The following is a 17,027-nucleotide window of genomic DNA, read 5'->3' on the forward strand; positions in this document are numbered from 1 at the left end:
TAAAGGGAGTCGCGTGAGACTGCCGGGTTTGCGGGTGGGGACAGGTTAAGGATGAGTTAAGTGTTGCCAGATGTATCGGCCGTTGGCGGAGAAGAAAGGGAGCCGCTGGGTATCTGAGATGCAGAGTGGAGTCGAGTCGAAAGAGCTGAGTGGTCGAGGCCCTTGGGGCCCGGCGTAGTACATTCCAGCATAAACGGTGGCAAGGAATTCCAGAGACCACAGCCACGGAGTAGGTTTGGAAGTTGATGGCATCCCAAGGGGAAGAAGGAGCAGAAGGGGGAATGGTGCTCGCAGACCCGCTGAAGAGCTGCCACAACCTCTGTCTAGAGGAGCTTCTGGGGCCGTGCTCCTCTGCGGGAAGAAGCCTGTGTGGGGTCCCAGGGTGGCTTTTCCGGGGTCGTGCTCTGAGAGCCCAGACGGGGACCCCTGGGTGGCTGGTGGCAGTGTGTATGTTTCACGCTCAGAGACCACTCTGGGAAGGGCTTGTTTTGTCTTTCATCCTTGATGAACGCTCTGGCTTTGAGGGCCTTGTTCACCAGGAGGGTATCTGCCAACCTAAGGACGTGGGACAGCATCACCTCTCCCCTGCAAGAGGGGTCTCGTTTCCCACAGTGCCCCTGTGCTCGTGGGCAGCTGCTGCCGTCTGATGTGGACTCAGCTCGTGCGGGCTTGTGTCTCACTCCGCGGGCTGGGCTGACTGGGAAGGCTGGCTCATTCCTTTTACTCCGTTTTAACTCCACGACTGTTCACAGTAAGCGGATTGGATCAGAGGACTCCTGTCTCTCCCCCTCTGACATGGTTACTGTCCGCCGCATCCTTGTTGTTTTCAGGTCTCCGATGGCTGCAGTCAAGTTTTTCACAGCTCAGCGTGTGGTACACCTGACCGGAAGCTGGCCGTCCCGCTCCCGTGCAGTGTGGGCCATTCCTCACACTCTGGGGGAGGGTTGCCTTTACTGTAAATGGACCTCGTCCTGAGCACCACGAGGCTGGTCTGTCGTGGGTCGTCAGGATGTCTTTACGTTCAGTTGTCGATGGAGAGTGACCGAGGGCGAGGCAGCGGCACTGAGCACAGCAGAGCACCGGCGTCATCTTCTGGCGGGTCCCTGTGCAGCCTTGCAGTCACATGGCTCCTTATTTGATAGGTCAGCTGTCGTGTTCCTCAGTCACACTTCTCCACTGAGGACTGCTGACCAGGAGTGCCCAACCTTACTTTCTTGCTTTCTGTTTCCAGCAAGTTCTCTCCTCCTTTGATTCTGACCCCTGACCCCATGCCTCTCCCCCTACCCCCCGACCCCCACAAGCCATCTGGGCTGAGATCCTGTTTCCTTTCCTTCTCTGGGGCCTTTCCCTGTCCTGTTATCATCCTCTGTGACCCTGACCTCCCAGGCTTGTGCAGGCCCCTGCTCCCCCTCCTTCTCCAGTGTGGTCATCCATCAGCAAGGAAGGAGCGTCACTCCAGGAGCTGGGTGAGGGGACTCACTCCCCTGCTCATCCTCACTTCTCGTTCCCACAGTAGCTGTGGGCTCCTCTTATTTCCTCATTTTTACCAGGTTGGATCTCAAGACCTACATGCTAGTCTAGGTCCCAGGAATTGTAGGGAAACTAGATTCACCCCAAGGAGCTACCTAAATTCAGGAACCACAACAATTTAGGTTTGAAGTTAACAGAAACGTTGTAAGAGGCTTTTCTTTACTTTTTTTTTTTTTTTTTTTTACTAATTAATTTATTTTTTTATTTTTATTTTTTTTATAAACATGTATTTTTATCCCCAGGGATTCAGGTCTGTGAATCTCCAGGTTTACACACTTCACAGCACTCACTAAAGCACATACCCTCCCCAATGTCCATAATCCCACCCCCTTCTCCCAAACCCCCTCCCCCCAGCAACCCTCAGTTTGTTTTGTAAGATTAAGAGTCGCTTATGGTTTGTCTCCCTCCCGATCCCATCTTGTTTCATTGATTCTTCTCCTACCCACTTAAGCCCCCATGTTGCATCACCACTTCCTCATATCAGGGAGATCATATGATAGTTGTCTTTCTCTGCTTGACTTATTTCGCTAAGCATGATACGCTCTAGTTCCATCCATGTTGTCGCAAATGGCAAGATTTTATTTCCTTTGATGGCTGCATAGTATTCCATTGTGTATATACACTACATCTTCTTTATCCATTCATCTGTTGATGGACATCTAGGTTCTTTCCATAGTTTGGCTATTGTGGACATTGCTGCTATAAACATTCGGGTGCACGTGCCCCTTTGGACCACTACGTTTGTATCTTTAAGGTAAATACCCAGTAGTGCAATTGCTGGGTCATAGGGCAGTTCTATTTTCAACATTTTGAGGAACTTAGCAAACTCAACACCCAAAGAACAAATAATCCAATCAAGAATTGGGCAGAGGACATGAACAGACATTTCTGCAAACAAGACATCCAGATGGCCAACAGACACATGAAAAAGTGCTCCATATCACTCGGCATCAGGGAAATACAAATCAAAACCACAATGAGATATCACCTCACACCAGTCAGAATGGCTAAAATCAACAAGTCAGGAAATGACAGATGCTGGCGAGGATGCAGAGAAAGGGGAACCCTCCTACACTGTTGGTGGGAATGCAAGCTGGTGCAGCCACTCTGTAAGAGGCTTTTCAACCGAGACTCGGGAGAAAGGGGGAGAGAGGGAACAGAAACGTACATAAGGACAATACACATTTTCATTTGTTAATTTTATTTATAACACTGGGAGAAAAGGAAGTCCCAGCAGCTTCCCCACAGGCAGTTTAGATGAGAAACAAAAAGGAAACAAAAGTTACCTGTCATGTTGCCAGACATAAACAGTGGGTTTGTAATCTTTCTGATATTTTCCTGTGCACGCTCAGATATGTATACTATATATATGACTGTGGGTTTTGTTTGGTTTGGTTTTTTTAAATGCGGAGCCCCATGCGGGGCCCCATGCGGGGCTCGAACGAACGACCCTGAGATCATGAGCTGAGCTAAGAGTTGGACCCTTAACCGAGTGAGCCACCCAGACGCCCCTATACGAGTGAGTTTTTAAATAGTATTATATTTGCCTTCTACTTTATAGCATACCCAGGGATGGCCTCTTTCCCCGCTTCTCTTAAAAATCCATTAGGGATGATCTGCTGTAGAAGTCACCACGTCTGTCCCCCACCTGCCTGTCCTCATCGCTATGGAGGCAGCCACGCGCTTCATTACGCGGTAAATCCTACTGGTGGCAGATCACCTGGGCCTCAGGCTGCTCACTTTCCTGAGCGAGTTGCGGAATGACTGTGGTGGCACAGCTTCCTCCCCTGGGAAATGGGGGTCCTGCAGTAGCATCTGTCTCAACATCGTCACGCACATGGAGGGAGGTAACATGTAGGACGTGCCTGACAGCGTCCCACCACACGCCCTGTTCAGAAGGGGCATCCCTGCCCTTCCTCGCTCTCAGGCCTGATCCCCCATTCTTGAGATTGGGGGCCTGTGAATCCCACTGGGGCTCCTGGCCATCTCTGTTGCTGCCCTCGGTCTCTACTGTCTCCTCTCAGCTAGGCCTGGCAGGAGCCTCCTGCCAGTCACTGTGCCATTTTTCAGCTTAGTAGATCACCCGTGTCACTCTCTGAGTAAGTTGGTGGATGTCCCCCTTCTCCCAGCGCATACACTTTGGAGGCCAGAAGGCTGGTGGCGACCGGGGAGGTCCTGCCAGCACTCTACCCTTCCCCCTCCTCATGCTCAGCAGACGTGCACATGCTGGCCTCTCTCTGGAATGTTGTCCTGTCCCGTCCTGTCCCCGTGTCATCATCGCCTGCCCCCCGGGCCCGTGACAGCCTCGTTCAGTTTTACTGTTTACTCTTACCGAACACGCTCTGTGTTTACTTGCTTACTTGGATTAAATGTAGATCATCACATCTACATTTATTACTTACTTATCTTGGTTATTGTCTGCCTCCTCCACGAGCAAGCTCACACCACGGGGCAGGTTCTGTGTCCATTGTGCTCCCCCATATACTGCCAGTGCCCACAATGATGCCTAGCGCCCGTGTTCTTACCACATGAGTAAACAGGTCATAGCAGCAGCTCGCGTCGCAGGAGTGTTGCCCTGTGCTAGTTACTGGACCAAAAATTCAGTAAGTGTTCGCCACTGCTGCTGGTAGATGTGGTTATTAAGGTTTTTGAAACCCTCTGTGAAAATGAGAGTGTGTTACTTTTCAGGTTAATCCGTTAGCCCCAGGGCAAACATGAATTGTCTGTTCCTCTAGTGGTGCAAACCAGCCCCTGAGTTAGTGGATTTGAGGTGGTATGTTCTGGTGCAGGAGAGATCTGGCGGTACATGTATGTCTGTGCATCACATATGTACACATACAGCTGTTCATGTAAAATCGGGTGTACCAGGTATGTGTTTGTGTTATATATGCACATACAGGTGTTTGCGTGTGCTGTACTTATAGGCACACGTATATACGTACTCAGATATATATTCATTTTTGTTACTAGCCTGAAAACAGCAAAGCCCCCTTGACTTTAATTCTTTGTAGCTCTTTCAAGTAGATCATGTTGATGTTATCATTCAGTAAAATTTTTTCTTGATGTTACAATCCACATTTAATCCAGGAAGTGATATATTTTTATAAAAAATGGGTTGAGTGGGGACAGTTTTGTCATGTGATCTGTTCTTTGCAGATTCCCTAAACCAGCGTGGACCATTTCCTGCACTTAATTGACGACTGTATTTTACTGCACATCTTTTACCTGGGGCTGAGAAACTGAAGCTCTAACCTTTTTTTCCCCTTGCCTTGACAACTTTGTTAGTAAAAAGAGCAGCTAATTGAAAGTCTGGACACAAGGGCCTGTTGCAGTTCTTATTGACTGACTCTGCCCCCAGGCTAGCCTTTAAACTCTTCACACCCTCATTTTTCCATCTGTAAAATGGGACAGTAATAGACGCTAAGCAGGAACATGGTTAAAATAATTAGCACCGAAGATTTAAAAAGCCAACTCAAAGAGATTTTACAAGGCATGTGCAGACACGTGTCTGGGATGGGTCCAGGGACATGTCTCATTTTCCTGATTCACAGAGGGTGCCGTCCACCCCGTGTAGGGCACATAGGAAGTACTACATGAGTTCTAGGTCTCCCAGGAGAGATGTATGTTGACCCTTTGTTTTGCAGCATTTATTCCTTCCTTTTTGTTTTTTTCACAAACCATTCCTTGGAATCCTCTTTCCTAAAGTACTGAATTAAGCCCTGGGTTTTCACGGCCCTCCACCTGGAGCAGCTGAAACCCCGGTGGGGGCAGCGAGGAGACAGGCAAGGAGGATGAGGACCTGGTCCCCAGGTGCCAGGGGTTTGCAATCCTGCTGGGATGAAAGCGGTGATCTTAGCAAATGTACATTTCACTATACGTGCCAACAGGCTGCAGAGCAAGCATCAGTGCAGATTAATTCTGGCCAATCTAGGAAAGAATTGAAAGTAGAAACGTTTATGGAGAGAGACAGGAAGGGCCTTTCAGAGGGAGTAAAGAAGCAGATGTCTGAGGCACAGAACCAAGTGTCTACAGGTACCATTGGGAGTCTCCCCAAGACGGCAAGATGAGGCCGGCAGGGCTGTGTTGAAGAGCTTCCTCCTGTAGAAGGGGTGAGACACTCTGTTGCCAGTGGTGGTGCCAGCAGCATGAATGAAAATACCACAAGGTAGAACCAAAGTTCTGAAGTGATTTGGAGGATGGAGTGGGACTGTCCCTTTGGGGACATCTGGAAGGCTTCATGCAGAAGTGGCATTTGGGGTGGATGGGGAGGGAGGTAGCAGCCAGGATCATGGGAGAGGTCAAGGAAAGAGATCTGGGGCAAAAGCAGGAAGCTAGGATCTGAGAGAGTAAGTGGCTCTTTTGCCCAGGGCGGTGTGCTTTATGTTTGCAAGATAAGACAGGTAATGGGGTCAGGTTGAGGGGCCAGGTTGAGGGGCGTTTGAGCTCAGTGGGAGTACTGAGCAGTTGTCATAATCCAGGGAAGCCAAGGGCTCGTAGCAAGGAAGTACAGCGAGGGGAACACATTTGAGAACTCTGTGGAGGGAGCTTCAGTGGCATATGGGACATTTACATGGGGTGGTGGTGGGGAAGAGCTTGAACTAGGAAGCCAAGATGGAGCGCACCAGGGAGCTTCTCCAGGGGCCCGTCTCCAAGCCCCGAGTGATCCTGGGAGTCCAGGTCCTACCTGAGGAGGGAGGGACTTGGCAGTGTAGGTTCCGAGAGCACCAGCAACACTGGGCTGAACTTGAGTCTGGAGGACGTTGCGGAGAGCAGTGGAGAGGAGGTGAAGAGAGGTGGTCGCGCATCCGGGTCTTCTGGGCTTGGAAGAGGATTTGGATTCTATTTAAAGTGTATTTGGGGGGCACTTAGGTGGCTCAGTGGGTTAAAGCCTCTGTCTTCAGCTCGGGTCATGATCTCAGGGTCCTGGGATCGAGCCCCGCATCAGGCTCCCTGCCAAGCAGAGAGCCTGCTTCCTCATCTCTCTCTGCCTGCCTTGCTGTCTACTTGTGATCTCTGTCAAATAAATGAAATCTTTAAAAAAATAAAAAATAAAGTACATTTGGCAACCACTGAAGGGTTTCTTTCTTTCTTTAAGATTTTATTTGATAGCACAAGCAGGGGAAGTGGTGGAGGGAAAAGGAGAAGCAGACTCCCTGCTGAGCAGAGAGCCCAACATGGGGATCGATCTCAGGACCCTGAGATCATGATCTGAGCTGAAAGCAGTTGGTTAACTGACTGAGCCACCCAGGCACCCCCATTGAAGGGTTTCAAAGGACACAATCTGTTGATCTGTTTCCAAAAACTGATGTTGGTGGGTCTGTGTGGAATGGATTTTAGGGAGACATGGGTGGAATTAGGGACAGCAGGTGGGAGAAGGAGAAGTCCAGGTGAGATAGAAACTGAGGTGTGGCTGCCATTTCGGATGGACCAAGTAGACACAGGCTGTAAGTGCAGCTGAGCGCCATCTGCAAACAGTGACGGGAAGTGGGCACATTTCATGTTAGCAATCTAGAAGGGTTTCAGTAGTCTCATAATTAACACAGTTATTAAAGTAGTATCAAAATTCTTATTTTAGAGAGTTGTACCTTATGAAATACCACCTACAACACTGAGAGTGAAAAATCTTGAGTTACATAGATTTTCCTTTAAAGATTTTATTTATGTGAGAAAGAGAGCACATGCCTGTGAGCAGGGCATACAGAGGGAGAGAGAATCCCAGACAGACTCCTCAGAGAGCGTGGAGCCTGAGGCCGGGCTTGGTCTCACAACCCTGAGGCTGTGACCTGAGCTGAAACCAAGAGTCGGACGCTTTACAGACTGCCAAGACTGTGCCACCCAGGGCACCCCTGAGTTTAAATAAATTTTTAAACATAACTTAAAAGTGTTAGGATGTCAGCTCATCTCTAAGTACACACGGTATCGTCTCAGGTAAAATTAGGATTTCCTCACAGTCCGACACCGTTTCCTGAGTCTTTCTGTGTTGTGTGATATATTTATACAGCAGCTTGCACTCAGAACCTCAGTTTTCCCATCTGTGAAACAGGGTCATGTTGCGTTACGGGTGACTTTAAGGACTAAGTGGCACAGCGCTCAGCATAGAGGAGAAATTTGGCAGAACCCTAGCTGCTGTTAATAACCGCTTGGAAAAACCCCTCCTTAGCATTTCTTTGATTCGTAAGGAGGAGATGAGGCAGCCTTTTGCTGGCGAGGAAGCAGAGTTCCAAGGAAAGTAAACAGGACTGCCCAGGTCACCGCGTGAGCCTTTGTTAGAGGTGGAGCTAGTGCCCCTGTGGCGATGCACTTCCATGCTGTAGCTGGTCCCCGGACCTGAATGAGGCCCTGGCTTCCATGACTGCGCCAGAGCCAGGGGTCTTCCTGACTCTCTGCCCACCAATACGTGCGCTCCCTCTTGTTTTTTGCCTCTGGGTTTAGGATTACTGCTTCGTTGCGTTGCTGTGTGTCAGGGCCTGTGTGTTGCCCAAAGCCAGGAGCTTCCATAAAGAGCTTGCCGATCAGGTCTGAGCTCAGAGAGAATTACTCTCTGTTTTCTGGCTGTGGATTAGTTGCAAGAGACAACTTGTGGGAAACGAAAGAACTTTCTAGTACTTAAATTTTACACAGTAGTGTGGTTGTGGTTATTTTTCCCCCATTATTTTTCTTTAGAATTTTAGATCATTGTGCCGAATGCCAAAAACAACGTCCTGCTGCTAGTTTTGGTAGTATTTAATCAGGTTTTGAGCACATTCTCCTTTTTAAATACGGATGTTAAAATGTTTAATAATGTCACCTGTTCTGGCCTTAACATGCTCTTCTAACGAGTCTTTCATAGCTATCTTTAAAATAGTAACACTTTTACTCTTGTTTCCTTATTATCATATTTAACAAATAAGGATTTTTCTCCCCCTCAGGAAAAGTAGTTAAGAGCCTATTACCCAAATCCTTGCAAGACAGATAACTGAGGCCAAGTGCAAGTCTCCCCCAAGGTCCCGGTCATTGGACAGTGTGCGGGGCTGGGGAGCAGGCTTCTTTCCAGCGTGAAAGGAGAGTGGACCCCATGTCAGAGAACCCCAGTGTGGTTTAAGAATTACGGCAGCATCCTCTTCTTGTCATTCACTTCATCTCTTGTAATATCTCATTAACATGTCTTCTCTGGCGTCTTGTTGCCTTGTCACATTTTTAACAATTTTAACCCTTTAAAAAAAAAAACATGTCTTCTTTTATCATCCCAATTTTTGTCTATGTGCTGCTGGGGCCAGCACATGCATCTTGAACTTTTAAACCTCTGAGTAAGTAAAAATTGTAATGCATGAAATTCTTTGATGAAGAAAATGCCTTAAGTGCGTACAGTTCTTCGAAACACTTTTATAACCTACTTTTTTTTAAAGCTTGTGCGAGGAGATCCTGGTTTAACATTACATATTGAAGCTATTCTAAGATTAATTTTTAAAAGATTAAGTAAATGCCAAAGATAACATTCTTGCAAACAGCTGCTCTCAACTTGTTAATATTGATGAAGTCACATGATAAAGTCACTTGACATTTTTACATCAAGTTATAGAATAATTGTGGCTGAATCTTCCGCGTTTGTTACTTTAAAAAATTTTTTTAATCTGAATTGTAATCTTCGCCCAAGTGGACTGATAGTGGTCACCTTGTTTGTCTTTCCCCAAAGAGATAATAGATCCAGATAAACGTTACCGCTTTTTGTCTTAGATCTTTCTTGTGAGGTTCAAGTGAAATTGCAAATAATTTGTTTGGACAGGCAGGAGGGCTAGCGAGGGCATTTTCTTCTGAAGAGAGATGACCCTTCTATCTCACAATGGAAAATTCACTTTGGTATTTTGAGTATTCTTGGTCAGACATTACAGAGTTAGTATTACTCTCTAGCATTGTTCTTCTTTGTATTGTTTCATTGTGTTGTGCTTTTTGTCATACTTAAAATTAAAGGTACATACCTTCGCAAGACAGCTGTATGCTGAATTAATTCTTGTCCTCAGAGGTGGCGTGCACAGCTTTGCTAGGAGACAGTGATGCCTCTATGGTGAGCAGGTCTGACCCAGTTTCAGAAATCCGGGTGGGGGGACAACACACTGAGCTGTATCCATACATTATAAGTAACCCACTTTAACTGCTGCAGTTAGGAATGAAATGCAGGGGGTACTAAAAAATATATTTTTTTAAGATTTTATTTATTTATTTGAGAGTGAGTGAGCACATGGGGGGCCCGGTAGAAGCAGAGGGAGAAGCAGACTCCCCGATGAGCAGAGAGCCCGATGTAGGACTCGATCCCAGGACCCTGGGATCATAACCTGAGCCGAAGGCAGACGCTTAACGACTGAGCCACCCAGGTGTCCCTTGTTTTTTCTTAAATTTTTTATTCACACAACTGACATGTTACTTTGTTCCTCTTGTTAAAAAATGCAGGTGATACCAGCTCTCTTCCAAAGATGCATTTCAGTGGGAATGTCCCTTCTGCCCTGTGATTTATGGAGTAAATGTTCAGTATCTCAGAGAAAAGCATTGTTTCTAAGATTTTTTTTTTGTTTATTGAACTCAGGTTGCCTCAGGCCAAGGAAACATGAGAACTCCCAGTTGAGAGAGGAGCTCACAGGACTGAAGCAGGACAGGAGTAGAAAGGGAGGGAGTGTTTTGTCCAAGGTTCCCCCAAGCTAGTGCAACTTAATCTAGTCAACCAACAGGGAACTGGAGGCAAAGTTACCAAACGCATGCTTGTTCACGTGTGTCTGTCACATAATTTCATTGGAATGACTCATCAGCTGAAATTGGAAAGATTTTTAATTCTTATTTTGTGACTCATACATGTTACCTAGACATTTGAGGCTGGAATTTTCCATGTGTGATCTCTACTGTTATTGTCTCCCGTTTACGGATTCAGAAACTGAGGAGCTCCTCGGTTAGTGGCCTGTCCCATGGCTACAGAGTTCCCACTCGGAGAGAGGTAGGGGGTCACATACGGTTGACCAGACAGGCTCCTTTCCTGACCTCATACTTTCTCAGAGATCTCCTTGACTCATTCAAGGTCAGATAAATTGTGAATTCTCACTATAATGCCATTTTCGTGTTCTGAGCCTCTTCCCTTTTTATGACTGAAAACACACTCTACCCTGTCATTGTTGAAGCACAGGTACGGGGTCGGCTGGGATGACTCAGAAGGGGCCCCGTTTACCCAGCCGGTGAATGTCAGTCAGTTGGGGCGTAAGGCCTCAGGAAACCTCATTAGTGGCAACGGAGAGCCCTTCACGCTCCTTTGGCCAGCCCACCCTGAGACAGTCAGCACCCCCCCACCATGGCACTCTACTGTTAGCTCTGCTTAGAACGTTCCTACTTCAGGTTCTCGAGTCCCTGGGGGGGCTGGCTTGGTGTGTTGGGCCCCTGAGAACCTCGCTGTGCCTGCAGAGTTAGTTCCATGACTGAGTGCCCTCTGTTTCCCTGTGTTTCCAGGTCCATCATCAGCAGAAGATTCTTCTGCATCGTCGGCACGCTGTACCTGTACCGCTGTATCACCATGTACGTGACCACCCTCCCGGTGCCCGGCATGCATTTCAACTGCTCTCCGAAGGTAAACCGGGCCCTTGTCTGTGTGTCCTCTTGCCCAGGGGGCCTCCAACTAAAGCCTGAGGAGACCGTTGCCTTGGAACGTCCTCCAAGCCCTGTATCCTTACACGGGAACGTTATGGAGTCACATGGCAGGACATGTGCACACCCCCCTTCTTGGACTCTCCACGCCCACCAGTGCACCCCAGCTGGGAGTGTACATAGTCTGTTAGTGTCCTGGAGGCAGGGAGGCCCCATGTGTGGGTGTAGCTCTCTGGTTTCCTGCCAGACATTTGAGATATTACTCGCTCCCTTGACACAGATCCAAGAGCTTTTTAGATGCTTTTGCTGCTCTTGGACGGAAAGTTGGGCTTCCAGTGGTAGGTCTCCCTTCTTTCTAATAATCCTGCAGTGGGGATCTGCAGAGCCGGAGACACTGTCCCTGTTCCCTTGCACCCTCCCCCACCCAGGCAGGGTCCCTGTTCCCTGGAGGCACATTTTGTCCTGTTGATCTTCTCAAGTAGCACAGAAATCTGCCCTTAAAATAAACCCCAGTCCTCTCTCATTGACACTGTTTGTCTGTCAGGTCCACAAAATGCTCCTGACCCCCTAACCTTGACCTTGTGATGCTTCCAACTAGGGAGACCACTGGGACTTTTGAAATAGTTAGCAGAAGATTGATTCAGTTTTACAAATGTTTGCCGGCCACTAAGATCTGACGCAGTAAGAATCAGAAGAGGCCGGCTTCCGTGGCCAGGCCGGGAGGATGGAGGGGACACTGCGGCACATTGGGAATCATTTCTTTGCGTCGGTAAAACACCCATGTGCTTTCATTTCTTCCCCTCTACGTTTTGTTCTTTCTGGAAAAGTCTGCCTGCTAGAACTGGGAAAAGGAGTGGAAAAATTCACTGGGTTTTTAAAGTGGTGTCTTTATCATTTGAAATTTCGGATGCTTCTAGATTACAGGCTTCACTGCGGCCTCTTCTCTCTTAGACTGAGGTGTGCGCTCAGGAAGGTGGCTGGTTGCCTGCTTCACTCTGTTTTGGCTTCAAACTCTTCACTGAACTATGGAGAATGAGTGGTCCCACAATCTGTATCCACAGCCTCCCACCCCACCCTGTGCCTCCCATCCTGCTCCCTCTTCCTCCAGAGAAGCCAGCCTCACGTCTTCTCCGGCCTCTGTGAGAACTCTCAAGTGCTGCCTTGGCTGCTGGGTTGTAGGAAGTATCTTCTGATCAGTGAGGGTTCAGTAATGGAGACTCTTGGCCAGAGCCTGGCTTGATAAACTTTGTGTTCTCAATAGTAGATGGATAGTTTCGAGTGTCTAAGTTGAGTTGAGCTCCTTAAAGGAGTCTGTGCATAGGGAGGTTTCTCCACCAAGGAACACGGCATACTGGGCCCAGCCCACAGTCAGGGCTGCGACGTGGAGGGGTTGTGCCATGTGGACCATCTCCTGAGGACCTCTCTCTGCCACTCCATCGAGTGGCCAGCCATCCCAAGCTTGGTTAGCATTGGCGCTCAGAGAGCCCTCCTGAGTCACCGGCAAATCCAGCCAAGGTCCTGTGGCTATAAATAGTTATGGTTTTTCTTGGTAAAGACAGAGGTCACAGCAGGAACTGTGCAAAAAAAGCCAGCCTGAACGGGCCACTTGTGTATGGTGTTGCCAGAAATCCCGCCCTGGGCCATTTTTTCATGACGGTCATTTGGAAATTGGGATTTTTTTAAAGTAGAGGAACACAGGAGGGGATGGAATGCAAGCACAGCTTAGCAAAAACAGTCAGGGACTTGTTAAATCTAATTGCTTCTTTTGTAGAATAGGCTCTTGGAAGAAAGGATTCAGAAAACAATTTATATTTTGAAAACGTTCACATGTATCTCTCGGAGTAGAGACGCTCGTATGGGGAGCCTGTGTACGCCCAACACCTAGATCCAGAAGCTCTCAATTGGCTGCATTTGCTTCATCTCTTTTTTTTTTTTTTTTTTGAACTATTTTAAAACAAATGTCAGACAATGTCATTTGATGGTTATGTGCTTTAGCAGGCATCTGAATATTTTGGGCGTTTTATGGATAACTCTGATGCTGTTGGTATAGTCAAACATGGGCGATTCCCAGTTCATAGAATAGCTTGATTGTTTTAAAAATGCCTTTTTAAAAGAAGGGTTTGTATTTGTATAAGTTAGGAGCCAAGATCTTTGTGTTTAGTTGCTGTCTCTTTAGTCTCTAATTCTAGGGCAGTCCTTTCTCTTTCTTTTCTTCTCCCCATATGTAGCTCGCAGAGATCAGATGGATGGTTCTGTGTAATAGTCCACATTCCGGATTTTCCCATTTGATTCTTTGTCGTGTCAATTAGCCTTTTTCTCTGCTCCATTTCCTCTCTAAATAGAAAGTGGGCTCTGGAGACCTCTTGGGCAGGAAGACTCCCCAGATGAGACAGGATGATTTCTGGAGCCGGGGGAGGCCTTGGAAGCCGTTTCTGCCCCTGGCCCGGTGGCCTAAGCCCAGGGAATCCAGTGGCCTGTCCAGGCTAGTGGCAGAGGGAAAGGGAGCACCGGAGAGGGGTCCCAGAGGCCCGGGGCTCACTGGTCAGGACCAAAGGGAGCCTCCCCGAGAGTCATCCCGGCCCAGTGGCTCCCTTCAGGGTCTTCCCACAGCAGCCTCCCTCTTGAACCATTGCCCAGTGAGGCGGCTTCTCAGCCCGTAAAGATATAGGCTGAGTCACAGGAAGAGCAGAGGTCGGAGGCAGGGGCTCACACCCTGGTGGTCCTGCCATGTGGCTCTTGTGTTCGCTGATCAGGGCCTCTGGGCCTTGGTGGGCAGCATGGCGCTGTCCCAGGGAGTCCGAGAGTGAGGGTGGCCACACGTCAGGGGCTCTGTGGGTGCTGAATGGCACGTAGAGGTCAAAGAGAAGCTGGTGTCCTCACCGTGCTCTGTCCCCCACGACCGACCTATCCGGTGACCGTTCTCTTCCAGGCCCGCGTGGCGAGTTGGGCCACGCAGACCTTCCCTGTTGAACATGCTCGGTGAACTCGGTCCTGCCTTCTCGTTCGGCCCCGTTGTGGACGTGCGTCATTCCTCCCCTGAGACCGGGCTCACGGCGTGTGGCCGCAATGGGCGGGAGCCAGCAGGCGGGTCGAGGAACCCTGAAGGTTGCTCCCCTTGCTCATTCTTTGGCTGTCACGGCGTGCTTCACCCGACAGGATGTTGTGGTCGTGGGAACTGAGGAGGGAGGAGAGCGGGGGCCACCTCTCAGAGGTGCTCCCGCCCCAGAGAGGAGCCACGGAGCAGCAGGCGCGCTCACTTCCCACAGGAGTTTCTGGGCCGCTTTTGTCCTGTGGCCTGGGGACGCGGGATGGGCCTGCAGCGGGGGCTGCCGGGCTGTGTCACCGGGGTTCGCCTGTTCGGCTCGTCAGAGCTTCCCCGGGTGGAGCACATGCACAAACCAGAGCGCACCCACTCATCGTCCCTGTCCCGCTGTTTAGGATTCCCTTAAACAAAAAACCGCAGAAGTATTTGAGAATTCTTCAGTGTTCATAGCTTCCTGCAAGAAAGTTTTTTCTGTTGTAGCAAACTCCAAAAGGGGAGAAAAAACAAACCACTCACCCTGGGCCTGGATCCAGACAGCCTGAGGCCGAGGGGGGAAATACTTTGGCTCTTTCCAGCTCTCATCTCTGTAGCTGCAGGAGTTAATCCACGGCTCCATTTAGAGTGAGGTTCTGTGGTCTCCATGGCGACTGTAGGTTTGTAAACCTTGGAACAGAGGGGGTTTCATCAGAGCAGGACACTGCACAGAGTGACACGGTGTTTTTAGTGCCTTAATCCTCCCTAGCTAGAAAGAGCCCCTGGAGACAAGAGCTGTGTTTGGGCGGCCTCTGGGGTAATGGTTCAGCAGGACAGGAAAGCACCGAGTGAGGACAGAAGGGTCTTGTTGCCTCTCCTGCTGTCAGTCGTCCTGTCACCTGGACAGAAGCAGTCAGGGCCTGTCCTGCACCCTGCAGCTGAGCGGTGCTGGTCCCAGCCTCCCGGGCCTCCTCTGGGAACCCCTCTGGGGCACCAGCGCCGGCAAGGGGGGACGGCCACACACTCCTGGGAACCATGAGAGCTCCCTGGTGCATTCTCAGGCTCTCTAGGTGCAGCGTTAGTGGGGCAAGCCACCCTCCGTGCTCTTGGGGTTGTGATCAACTCCCACCCTTATCAGCATTTTTTTTTTAAGATTTTATTTATTTATTTGACAGACAGATCATAAGTAGGCAGAGAAGCAGACAGAGAGTGGGGGTGGGGGGAAGCAGGCCCCCCACTGAGCAGAGAGCCAGATGTGGGGCTCAATCCCAGTACCCAGAGATCATGACCTTAGCCAAAGGTCTAAGGGAGGATAAGTGCCCCCTTATCAGCACTTCTGTTGCCGAAACAGCTTCATGCCATCCCGTTCAAGTATGTGGAACCTAAGTGTCTGTGCCTGATTTGACCTCATTTTCTGCTCGCCTCCCCATTTCTTACTGTCAGCGTGACCTGCCTTTTTGTTCTCACCTCTGTTTCTTCCACATAACTTCCTGAACCTTCCCCATCCCAGACCTCTTCTTCACATTCTTCTGTCTCTCTCCACAATTCTCTTCCTTTTTCCAGGGGCAAAAATAAATAGAAATATGCGAAATCATTTTTTTCTCTTTCTTAAAAAGATTATTTTTTCCATTTTAAAGAAACTACGGATTTATTATAGATACAGTGAAAAAATATAAAAAGAGGAAAATTTTTACCATCACTCGTGGCCCTGTTTACTGTTGATGCTTCTGTATATTTGTCCTTTGTATGTATACATTTGTCTTCCACATTTCTGATCGTGCTATTTATATAGTTATTCCTGTTTCCTTATAGTTTACACTTGATACATACAGTTTTACCTGATTTTATAAACCTTCAAGTTTCTAAATTTTTTTTTTTAAGATTTTATTTATTCATTTGAGAGAGAGACAGAGATGGAGAGAGCTGTAGGGGGGAAGCAGGCTCCCCACTGAGTAGGGAGCCTGATGCGGAGCTCGATCCCAGGACCCTGAGATCATGACCTGAGCAGAAGGCAGAGGCTTAACCCACTGAGCCACCCAGGCGCCCCAACTTTCTAAATTTGTTTTGTTTTGTTTTGTTTCCCTGACTCTCAGGCTCCATGCCCAGTGCGGCATCTGATGCAGGGCTCAATCTCCCGACCCTGAGGTCATGACCTGAGCTGAAGTCAAGAGTCTGATGCTTAACCATCTGAGCCACCCTGGCACCCCAAATGGTTTTACTGAAGGGCCATCACCAAGGGGACTCACTCTCCCAACGGCAGGGAGATTGTAGATGATGCCCAAGCAGGTTGATTATCTTCTGAGCGAGTATTTCTAGAGAATCTGCCTTATGTGGGGTCAATTTTGAGGATCCACAGATTTTCATACCACAGGTGTCCCCCTTCCTGGGCACCCAGATGCCGTGACAGACCCGTGACCCAGCAGAGCTCTCTGACTTGCCGAGCCCTGCCCGTGACCGCATGTGGCATCTCCGGAAAGTGGCAGATACCGCTGGGTGTTGGCTGTGCCGAGGGGATGCCCTCTGAGCCAGATCTCAGAGGGACGAGCAGGAGTTTGCCGGGGGGAGTTGAGTAGAGGAGTGGGGAGAACAGGAAGGGTGTGGAGGGGGTCAAGGGAAGGGAGTGACCCCGGTGTGGGATTCTGTGGCGAGTGGCCAGAGCTAAAGCCAGAGAGGCATGTGTGGGCAAACTTGAAAGGGTCTTGTCACCCTTAGTAAGTTGTAAGCTGCAGGAAGCCAGGAGCGATTGGAGGAGGAAAAAGAGGAGGAGGTTGGGGTCACGTGTGTCCCTTAGAAGGGACATTACGGGAAGGACACCAGAGGGAGGATGGAGGACCGCACAGTGATGCCAAATCCTGTGTTCCTGTTCCCTGTCACATGTGATCCC

The 17,027-nt window shown here is 49.1% G+C and overlaps 1 protein-coding gene across 50 annotated transcripts in view; it reads left to right on the top strand.

Moving 5' to 3' along the window:
• SGMS1 (sphingomyelin synthase 1) overlaps nucleotides 1-17,027 on the top strand; it is a 265,194-nt gene that overhangs the window by 232,540 nt on the left and 15,627 nt on the right. For all 50 annotated transcript variants that reach the window (XM_082721007.1, XM_082720981.1, XM_082720998.1 and 47 more), the window contains one exon: nucleotides 10,993-11,110. In XM_082721007.1, coding sequence (XP_082577133.1) covers nucleotides 10,993-11,110 — 118 coding nt within the window. The remainder of the gene's footprint in view (nucleotides 1-10,992; nucleotides 11,111-17,027) is intronic.

The sequence above is a fragment of the Mustela nivalis genome (genome assembly GCF_964662115.1).
Source record: "Mustela nivalis genome assembly, chromosome: 2".
NCBI lineage: Eukaryota > Metazoa > Chordata > Mammalia > Carnivora > Mustelidae > Mustela > Mustela nivalis.